General features: G+C 48.5%; 1 protein-coding gene across 1 annotated transcript; it reads right to left on the reverse strand.

The window, feature by feature from the left end:
• Nucleotides 1–2,826: 2,826 nt before the first annotated feature.
• nifk (nucleolar protein interacting with the FHA domain of MKI67) lies at nt 2,827–10,575 on the reverse strand. The gene is made up of 6 exons (XM_079254843.1): nt 10,380–10,575; nt 6,856–6,984; nt 4,943–5,051; nt 4,605–4,816; nt 3,615–3,671; nt 2,827–3,395 (listed from the first exon to the last, which is right to left on the reverse strand). Exons 1-6 carry the CDS (start codon nt 10,500–10,502, stop codon nt 3,249–3,251), a joined length of 777 nt encoding a protein of 258 aa, XP_079110969.1. The 5' UTR covers nt 10,503–10,575; the 3' UTR covers nt 2,827–3,248.
• Between the last annotated feature and the right edge of the window lie 323 nt (nt 10,576–10,898).

A 10,898-nucleotide genomic window follows, 5' to 3' on the forward strand; every position in this document is an offset into this window, starting at 1 on the left:
TAAGCCAGGGGCGTAACGTTCAGTTCAGATGGGGGGCCTTGGGCCCAAGTGGATCCAGATCCAGACTCAACAGATCAGTAAAATAACATCATTATGATGATATGCCAGATGTTGTGTGTAGAGTACTGCATACTGTTCCATCAAAGTGCTTAGATTTCACTGCAAGCTTCGCAGTTAAAATGTCTATTGTCTGCACATATAACATAACAATGTGCAATGCCTGTTTGAAGAGTTGTACAAATAATGCCAAGTGTTCATTCAAGTTAAAAAAAAAAAAAAAAAAAAAAGCTGTTCGAAAATAACAGGTAAATATTAGATGTTTGTTGTTAAAATGCTTCAAATAAAACAAAGTGATCTTTCCTGCAAAATGTTTGAAACACTACTCCTCATATCTTTTGTCTCACTTCAACCATTCAAATGTTAAACTGTTCAGCTCATTCAGGAGATGTGTACTATGATTTTTGGTCTTTGTGACATTTGAACTTTTTAAGGTAATCAAGTTTTTATCAATTTTTAAAATTTGTTCCTGTGATTGGACAAAACAGAAAATGCTGCTCAGCGATTGGTCCATTTTCTGCACCGGTACACAGGTACGCGGTACGTAGTGGTAAGATGAATTCCCTCCCATTAAGAAGGTTGTGAGTTCAATTTCAGGTGCTGGGTTGTCATGCATCAGATGGTTGTACTTTTTCTTCCTATGCTCATCTATATCTAACAGATCTTGTGTGCTACTTTATACATTTAAATCCTATGCTCTTATACACATTGCTGGAAGTGTTAAAAAACAAACAAACAAACAAACAAAACATTCCCATTCCAATGATAAAAAAAAAAAATCTAGATGATTCTGCCATAGCGTAGAGGAAAGCTGTGCTGGTGTATTGGTCAAAGAAGTGGGCTTTTGTTCAGATGTTTGTGGGTTCAAATGCCAATGCACTCCCATAATAAATTAAGTTGTAATGTTGTGCTGCTTCTCCAAATGGTTATTTAATTGCATAGTAATCATTCAGCATAAAAGGGCATTCTCTTCTGCAAGAAGAGCACTTTTCTAGTTTTAAACAAAAATTATGAAAACTTAAGTTTATTTGGTGAATTAAGTATTGTTTTATTTACATTAATTCTTTAATATATTTATATTGTATACATTTTAAAAATGTGTGTTTTTTACATACATTTTTATTTATACTATTACATAAACATATTCTATAAATTAGTATTTTAACTTTTTTTTTTTTTTATGAATTAACTAATTCACAACTTCTATTTATTTGACATTTTTGCCTTATTTAGGTTCCAGGGGGTGGCAGTGGCTGGCGTAGTAGAACCACTAGTCTTGCAACCAGACGGTCTGCAGTTCAAGTCCTGCTACAGACTCGAGGGGGACATGATGGCTTTCAGTCAGTCCCAAGCAGAGGGGAACAGGAATCCACCGTAAGACGTGCCAAAAAGTGCAACTGTGCGATGGTCCACTGGGCAACCCCTTCAGAGGGACAGGCCAAAAGGAAACTTTTATATCCCAATTTTTTAAGTAAAAAAACATCCATCGTTCAAATTTTTCTGAAATATCCTTTAATAAAACATTGTGAACCTGAAAGTTTTAAATAAAAATAAATGTATTGTTTGCATGTGAAATATAACTTCCAGATCAGCTGATTGAAGCCTGTGGGAAACCAGGTTTTACCTCTGGGCCATGGTTGACCTGTCTGAATTAAAATGTTATAAAGTCCAGATTAAATCCACCAGAGTGGGAAACCACGTTATGCTTTTCTCAGGTCAGAGAAATAAATGTTATTTCAGCTTGAAGTTCCCTCTTCAGACGGAGTGACGGACATGCAGGAACTAACCACACAGCTTTTATCTGTTCAGAGGGTCCAGACGACAATGACAAGGATTGTTTCACATTTCATCAAACGCCCACAGACTTTTTTTTATTGCTTTTTCTTTATCTTTGTTCATGTGATGCACTCCATCACTCTCATTCTTGGTCGAACAGTCCTTACGGAGCCTGGAGGTGTGTTTGGGGTCATGGTCTCGCAGAAAAACCGAAGACAGCCCCACTAACTGGAAACCTCACCAGCCCAGCCCCCCCCCCCCCCCCCCCCCCCCCAAACCATCACGACTCCCAGTTCATGCTTCACCATAGCAACGACATGTAGAAACAAATTCTGCATGCATAAAAACTTTGGTACAACACGACCGATGGGCTCAAATGCAAATATAAAACATATTGTTCAACTTATTTCAGTGTGACTTTGCTCCCGTCTCTTCACCAGCATCTACTGGGACAGATCAAGTTAGCGTAGCGGCTACTGGGACAGATCCAGTTAGCATAGTGGCTACTGGGACAGACCCAGTTAGTTAGCGGCTACTGGGACAGACCCAGTTAGCATAGCAGCTACTGGGACAGACCCAGTTAGCATAGCAGCTACTGGGACAGACCCAGTTAGCATAGCGGCTACTGGGACAGATCCAGTTAGCATAGCGGCTACTGGGACAGACCCAGTTAGCATAGCGGCTACTGGGACAGACCCAGTTAGCATAGCGGCTATTGGGACAGATCCAGTTAGCATAGTGGCTAATGGGACAGACCCAGTTAGTTAGCGGCTACTGGGACAGACCCAGTTAGCATAGCAGCTACTGGGACAGACCCAGTTAGCATAGCGGCTACTGGGACAGATCCAGTTAGCATAGCGGCTACTGGGACAGATCCAGTTAGCATAGCGGCTACTGGGACAGATCCAGTTAGCATAGCGGCTACTGGGACAGATCCAGCTAGCATAGCGGCTACTGGGACAGACCCAGTTAGCATAGCGGCTACTGGGACAGATCCAGTTAGCATAGCGGCTACTGGGACAGACCCAGTTAGCATAGCGGCTACTGGGACAGATCCAGTTAGCATAGCGGCTACTGGGACAGATCCAGTTAGCATAGCGGCTACTGGGACAGACCCAGTTAGCATAGCAGCTACTGGGACAGATCCAAGTGAGGGCTGGACAGATGACGTCCTGACAGAACTCTTTCTCACGTTTCTTTTTAATGTCACACAGCAGGTGTGTTTTTAGTCAACATGGCGTAAATAAATCAGGTAAAAATGGAAACAGGAAGTTGTCGTGCGTCTTCCATCAGCAGAGAGACGGAGACTCGTCTTGTATCCGACGGCTTTTTCCAGTCACTGCTAATTACAGTCTGTAAGGATCCAGAGGTTAGCATCTGCTCTGAGGAGGTCCAGGATGCCACCCTCCAGATGTTCACTGCTCCTCCTCGGACGGCTCGTCGCTGTCTTCCTCGCCCTCCTCCACTGGCATCTTAATGATGATCTCATCGTCTGCATCGTCGTCTACGATGGTGGACTTCCTCCTCTCCAGGAAAGACGGCGTGCAGACCGGCGTGGCGTCCTGCAGCGGAGCAGAGGGAAACGTTTACAGCTCGGTCAGCATCTGGAACCTCTACAACTGGGATGTAGGTGCCTGGGTTTTATCAGGACGCCACAGACTGGCGCGCAATAAGCTTAAAGGCACCACAACGCTGTCGGCGCAGTTGTCTGACCCTGGACCACGGACACGCCCACAGTCATTTTCAGTCTGCGCCACATTACCGACAACAAGCGGACTTACATCACCGCACGAAGATGCGTCCATGGAGTCCGAGGACTTCTGCTTCTTCTGAGCCGCCTGGAGGACACAAGCAGAGGACACAGATCATCAGGACCTCAACATGAAACAGACAGAGGGCGGACGGGGGAGGCGGACAGAGGGCGGACGGGGGAGGCGGACAGAGGGCGGACGGACGATGGCCATCCAGCAGATTGTCTTCCTAACAAACAAACTAATTTCAATACAGATGTTCCTGCTTTGTTCTGGTTGCCAAGACACACAGGAAGTCAGGACTGCGTCCACCAATCAGAGGACTGAGCAGGTTAAGCTCCGCCCTTTATGGTTGGATCAGTAAGACAAAAAGGTCCAACAGTAGTGGAACGGATCAGATATAATGGTCTGGAAACCGTCCCAGTATGGAGCGTTGGAAATGCAAAACAATGCATCCCAACCCTTACTGATCCGAGTTGGACCAGATCCGAGCCGGACCTGATCAGAACCGGACCCGATCCATGATTAAAACAGATCCAATACTCTGCAGGAGTTCTTATGGCTCGTTCTGTCTCCAATCCTGCTCCATTTGCTCAAAACTTCGCTACACTTGCGTGGACTCTGCTCGCATGGAAATGCAGGTCCCGGTCCGTTTCAGGCCAACCAGTACCGGAACCAGACTACAAAACAAGGTGCATTGTGGGTAAACCACCAAAACATACACGTGTGGGATGACAGGTGGTCTGGATGAGAGAAACCACTAGATCCACCAGGACATGATCCACCAGACCACCGGGACCTGATCCACCAGACCACCGGGACCTGATCCACCAGACCACCGGGACCTGATCCACCAGACCACCGGGACCTGATCCACCAGACCACCGGGACCTGATCCACCAGACCACCGGGACCTGATCCACCAGACCACCGGGACCTGATCCACCAGACCACCGGGACCTGATCACCTGTCCGGTCAGCTGTTCCAGAGTTCAGCAGGTAAAGTTAGGGATGACTTACGAATCCCGGGAAGTCGTAGTGGACGCCTTGAGCTGCGAGCCTCTTGCGGAGCTTGGACTCCTTACGCAGCAGCTTCTCGGTCATCTTGTCCACCTGCTCCGCCGTGCGCGGCTTGTTGTAGCGCTTCACGGCGGGAAACGACGGCTTCTTAAACTCTCTCTGGGAGCCCACGAACAGCTTCTCGTGCACCTTCTCTGGTGGAATCATGTGACCTGGAGGATGCAGCGAGTCGAGAAACACCATCAGGCTTAAACGAATAAACGATGAGTCATCAGCACGGATTTAGAGAAAAGCTTCAGGACACGGCTGTAAACACATCTTAGACGATCAATACTCACATTTGATGAGTCTCTCTCCCATGAGGTAGTTGTTCATGGTCTCTGCGACTATCTTAGCGACTTCATCGCACTGGAACTCTACAAAGGCGAAGCCTTTACTTCCACCGGTCTGCAAGAGGAAGACAGCAGGACATGGACTAGAGAAGACTGGCCGAGTCCCTGCAGGTCTGCTGGGTTTCATCAGCCTGCTGACGGGGATAAGCTAGACGCACCAGGAGGCTGTTGGCTCAGACAACACCTGACACCGCTTCAGTCCAAGCCAACAACACTTTAACCAGAGGTGTCAAACATCCGGCCCGGGGACCCAAACTGGCCCAGTGGAGGCTCCAATCTGGCCGGCCGGATGAATGTGGTCATTATAAACACAGAATATCAGTGGATATATGGAACTATTCCCTGTTTTCTGTTCCATAATAAGAAATGATTACATAAAAGGATACACTGAAAATATAAAATATTTTTTATAAAGTTTTTATAATTTTTTTTTATTTATATATTTTTTAATTAAAAAGAAAATATTTATACAAATTTATTGACATTTTCATATGTTTTAAATAAATATACATTTATATAAATACATACTCAATATATTTTAAATATTTATTCATAAGATACAAATTAAAAACTAAAATATGGTCAAAAGTTTTACTTATTTTTCTCCTGAAATTTTACAAAAACATCAATTCATTAAACACGGCAATGCGTGTCATTAACCACGGCGATGCGTGTCATTAACCACGGCGATGCGTGTCATTAACCACGGCGATGCGCGTCATTAACCACGGCGATGCGCGTCATTAACCACGGCGATGCGCGTCATTAAACACGGCGATGCGCGTCATTAACCACGGCGATGCGCGTCATTAACCACGGCGATGCGCGTCATTAACCACGGCGATGCGCGTCATTAACCACGGCGATGCGCGTCATTAAACACGGCGATGCGCGTCATTAACCACGGCGATGCGCGTCATTAACCACGGCGATGCGCGTCATTAAACACGGCGATGCGCATCATTAAACACGGCGATGCGCGTCATTAACCACGGCGATGCGCGACATTAACCACGGCGATGCGCGTCATTAACCACGGCGATGCGCGTCATTAACCACGGCGATGCGTGTCATTAACCACGGCGATGCGCGTCATTAACCACGGCGATGCGCGTCATTAACCACGGCGATGCGTGTCATTAACCACGGCGATGCGCGTCATTAACCACGGCGATGCGCGTCATTAACCACGGCGATGCGTGTCATTAACCACGGCGATGCGTGTCATTAACCACGGCGATGCGCGTCATTAACCACGGCGATGCGTGTCATTAACCACGGCGATGCGTGTCATTAACCACGGCGATGCGCGTCATTAACCACGGCGATGCGCGTCATTAACCACGGCGATGCGCGTCATTAACCACGGCGATGCGCGACATTAACCACGGCGATGCGCGTCATTAACCACGGCGATGCGCGTCATTAACCACGGCGATGCGCGTCATTAACCACGGCGATGCGCGTCATTAAACACGGCGATGCGCGTCATTAACCACGGCGATGCGCGTCATTAACCACGGCGATGCGTGTCATTAACCACGGCGATGCGCGTCATTAACCACGGCGATGCGCGTCATTAAACACGGCGATGCGCGTCATTAACCACGGCGATGCGCGTCATTAACCACGGCGATGCGCGTCATTAACCACGGCGATGCGCGTCATTAACCACGGCGATGCGCGTCATTAACCACGGCGATGCGTGTCATTAAACACGGTGAGGTTCTACTGTATTTAATGACAGGTTCTACTGGTTCTACTGGACCGGAAGTGAATGTGGGTCTGGGCTCGGTGCTGTTTGACCCTCCTGGTTTAGGTGCTCGTCTGTGTTTTTGCCTTCGCATGGGGAACTTTACCTTCTTGCTTCTGGACAGCCGGAGTCTCAGGACCTTCCCAAACTGTTCGAAGTAGGTCTTTAGCTGGGGCTCAAACAGCCCCAGCGGCAGGTGGCCCACGTAGACCACACCTGGAGTCAGACGAGACCCCTGAGGAGACAACAGCTTGAATCACACACAGGAAATGTGCTTTTGTCGTGTTTGGACTGCTGCATCTGGTAAGGTAACTGAAGGCCTGGAGGGCCAGCACCCATCACATGGAAACACAAAGCTGCACATGCTGGTTACAAACCATTATGACCAATATTAATGAAGACAGAAGGTGTGTGTGTTGATGAGACACGTTGGACGGACGCTGTTGGGATTTTATTTCCTACAGTCTCCTATGTTCAGGACCCTAAGACTCATTTTCTCATCCCACTGTGGTCTCCTTAGTAGCCTGACCTGGTTTAACCTCCACAGCCCACCTGAGTCCTGCTGCTGACCATGTCCATCCCTTTATGAGCACAGTGACGGAAGCTTCCAGCAGGATGGTTTCTGACCCAGTGATGGAAACATGGTGCACCATGTCTCTCTCTGACCCAGTGATGGAAACATTGTGCACCATGTCTCTCTGACCCAGTGATGGAAACATGGTGCACCATGTCTCTCTGACCCAGTGATGGAAACATGGTGCACCATGTCTCTCTCTGACCCAGTGATGGAAACATGGTGCACCATGTCTCTCTCTGACCCAGTGATGGAAACATGGTGCACCATGTCTCTCTCTGACCCAGTGATGGAAACATGGTGCACCATGTCTCTCTCTGACCCAGTGATGGAAACATGGTGCACCATGTCTCTCTGACCCAGTGATGGAAACATGGTGCACCATGTCTCTCTCTGACCCAGTGATGGAAACATGGTGCACCATGTCTCTCTGACCCAGTGATGGAAACATGGTGCACCATGTCTCTCTCTGACCCAGTGATGGAAACATGGTGCACCATGTCTCTCTGACCCAGTGATGGAAACATGGTGCACCATGTCTCTCTCTGACCCAGTGATGGAAACATTGTGCACCATGTCTCTCTGACCCAGTGATGGAAACATGGTGCACCATGTCTCTCTGACCCAGTGATGGAAACATGGTGCACCATGTCTCTCTCTGACCCAGTGATGGAAACATGGTGCACCATGTCTCTCTCTGACCCAGTGATGGAAACATTGTGCACCATGTCTCTCTCTGACCCAGTGATGGAAACATGGTGCACCATGTCTCTCTCTGACCCAGTGATGGAAACATTGTGCACCATGTCTCTCTCTGACCCAGTGATGGAAACATTGTGCACCATGTCTCTCTCTGACCCAGTGATGGAAACATTGTGCACCATGTCTCTCTCTGACCCAGTGATGGAAACATGGTGCACCATGTCTCTCTCTGACCCAGTGATGGAAACATGGTGCACCATGTCTCTCTGACCCAGTGATGGAAACATGGTGCACCATGTCTCTCTGACCCAGTGATGGAAACATGGTGCACCATGTCTCTCTGACCCAGTGATGGAAACATGGTGCACCATGTCTCTCTGACCCAGTGATGGAAACATGGTGCACCATGTCTCTCTCTGACCCAGTGATGGAAACATGGTGCACCATGTCTCTCTGACCCAGTGATGGAAACATGGTGCACCATGTCTCTCTGACCCAGTGATGGAAACATGGTGCACCATGTCTCTCTGACCCAGTGATGGAAACATGGTGCACCATGTCTCTCTGACCCAGTGATGGAAACATGGTGCACCATGTCTCTCTGACCCAGTGATGGAAACATGGTGCACCATGTCTCTCTGACCCAGTGATGGAAACATGGTGCACCATGTCTCTCTCTGACCCAGTGATGGAAACATGGTGCACCATGTCTCTCTCTGACCCAGTGATGGAAACATGGTGCACCATGTCTCTCTCTGACCCAGTGATGGAAACATGGTGCACCATGTCTCTCTCTGACCCAGTGATGGAAACATGGTGCACCATGTCTCTCTGACCCAGTGATGGAAACATGGTGCACCATGTCTCTCTCTGACCCAGTGATGGAAACATGGTGCACCATGTCTCTCTGACCCAGTGATGGAAACATGGTGCACCATGTCTCTCTCTGACCCAGTGATGGAAACATGGTGCACCATGTCTCTCTCTGACCCAGTGATGGAAACATGGTGCACCATGTCTCTCTCTGACCCAGTGATGGAAACATGGTGCACCATGTCTCTCTGACCCAGTGATGGAAACATGGTGCACCATGTCTCTCTCTGACCCAGTGATGGAAACATGGTGCACCATGTCTCTCTGACCCAGTGATGGAAACATGGTGCACCATGTCTCTCTGACCCAGTGATGGAAACATGGTGCACCATGTCTCTCTGACCCAGTGATGGAAACATGGTGCACCATGTCTCTCTGACCCAGTGATGGAAACATGGTGCACCATGTCTCTCTGACCCAGTGATGGAAACATGGTGCACCATGTCTCTCTGACCCAGTGATGGAAACATGGTGCACCATGTCTCTCTCTGACCCAGTGATGGAAACATGGTGCACCATGTCTCTCTCTGACCCAGTGATGGAAACATGGTGCACCATGTCTCTCTCTGACCCAGTGATGGAAACATGGTGCACCATGTCTCTCTCTGACCCAGTGATGGAAACATGGTGCACCATCTCTCTCTGACCCAGTGATGGAAACATTGTGCACCATGTCTCTCTGACCCAGTGATGGAAACATTGTGCACCATGTCTCTCTGACCCAGTGATGGAAACATTGTGCACCATGTCTCTCTGACCCAGTGATGGAAACATGGTGCACCATGTCTCTCTCTGACCCAGTGATGGAAACATGGTGCACCATGTCTCTCTGACCCAGTGATGGAAACATGGTGCACCATCTCTCTCTGACCCAGTGATGGAAACATGGTGCACCATGTCTCTCTCTGACCCAGTGATGGAAACATGGTGCACCATGTCTCTCTCTGACCCAGTGATGGAAACATGGTGCACCATGTCTCTCTCTGACCCAGTGATGGAAACATGGTGCACCATGTCTCTCTCTGACCCAGTGATGGAAACATGGTGCACCATGTCTCTCTCTGACCCAGTGATGGAAACATGGTGCACCATGTCTCTCTCTGACCCAGTGATGGAAACATTGTGCACCATGTCTCTCTGACCCAGTGATGGAAACATGGTGCACCATGTCTCTCTCTGACCCAGTGATGGAAACATGGTGCACCATCTCTCTCTGACCCAGTGATGGAAACATTGTGCACCATGTCTCTCTGACCCAGTGATGGAAACATGGTGCACCATGTCTCTCTCTGACCCAGTGATGGAAACATGGTGCACCACGAGCCCGACTGTATAACGTGCTAACTCCATCCCGGATAAAACTAGCTCTTTATTAGCATGCAGTCCAAACCTGAACAATTGTGTTGTTTAATACACTGCTACACAGAAACAAATCTCTGTCCCACAATTTATCTCGGGTCTACCTGTTGGACTAGACCCACCTTGGCGGATTTCTTCTTCTTCACCTGCTGGACCTTCTTCTGGAACTCGGACTCTTGTTCCGGATTTAAGGCCAGCAGTTCTTTAGCGGGCGCTGAAGTCGCTTCTGCCTTCTTCTCCGTCATTTCCAGCTAAAATTCAGGACTCAAGCTGGAAGACGGCGTTCCAGAACCTTCCACGTTGTTCCTTTGCTCGCACACGCGGTGACCTGCAGAGCCGGAAGCGTTTCCGCCGCGGTTTGCGTGTCACAGCGCCACCTGCAGACACGGAGGGTCAACGAGCACGCAGCACGCACACACACACACACACACACACACACACACACACACACACACACACACACACACACACACGCACGCAGCGCGCGCACACACACACACACACACACACATATACACATACATCTGTCGCACATTAGTGGTTCATCACAACTGTGTTCAGTAAATGAGTTACATACAGGAACAAACAGTGAGATGTCAACGAGCAGCAGGACCACATGAACTTTATTAAACGTACAAACC

Source organism: Telmatherina bonti (assembly GCF_933228915.1).
Source record: "Telmatherina bonti genome assembly, chromosome: 15".
Taxonomy (NCBI): Eukaryota; Metazoa; Chordata; class Actinopteri; order Atheriniformes; family Telmatherinidae; genus Telmatherina; species Telmatherina bonti.

What these genes read in the sequence shown, in the direction of transcription:
- nifk (XM_079254843.1), bottom strand. Translation starts at nt 10,502, where the DNA reads ATGACGGAGAAGAAGGCAGAAGCGACTTCAGCGCCCGCTAAAGAACTG. An exon ending in AGAAGAAGAAATCCGCCAAG is followed by an intron (nt 6,985 to 10,379) that starts GTGGGTCTAGTC and finishes TTGTCTCCTCAG; the next exon opens with GGGTCTCGTCTGACTCCAGG. An exon ending in GGGAGAGAGACTCATCAAAT is followed by an intron (nt 4,817 to 4,942) that starts GTGAGTATTGAT and finishes TGCATCCTCCAG; the next exon opens with GTCACATGATTCCACCAGAG.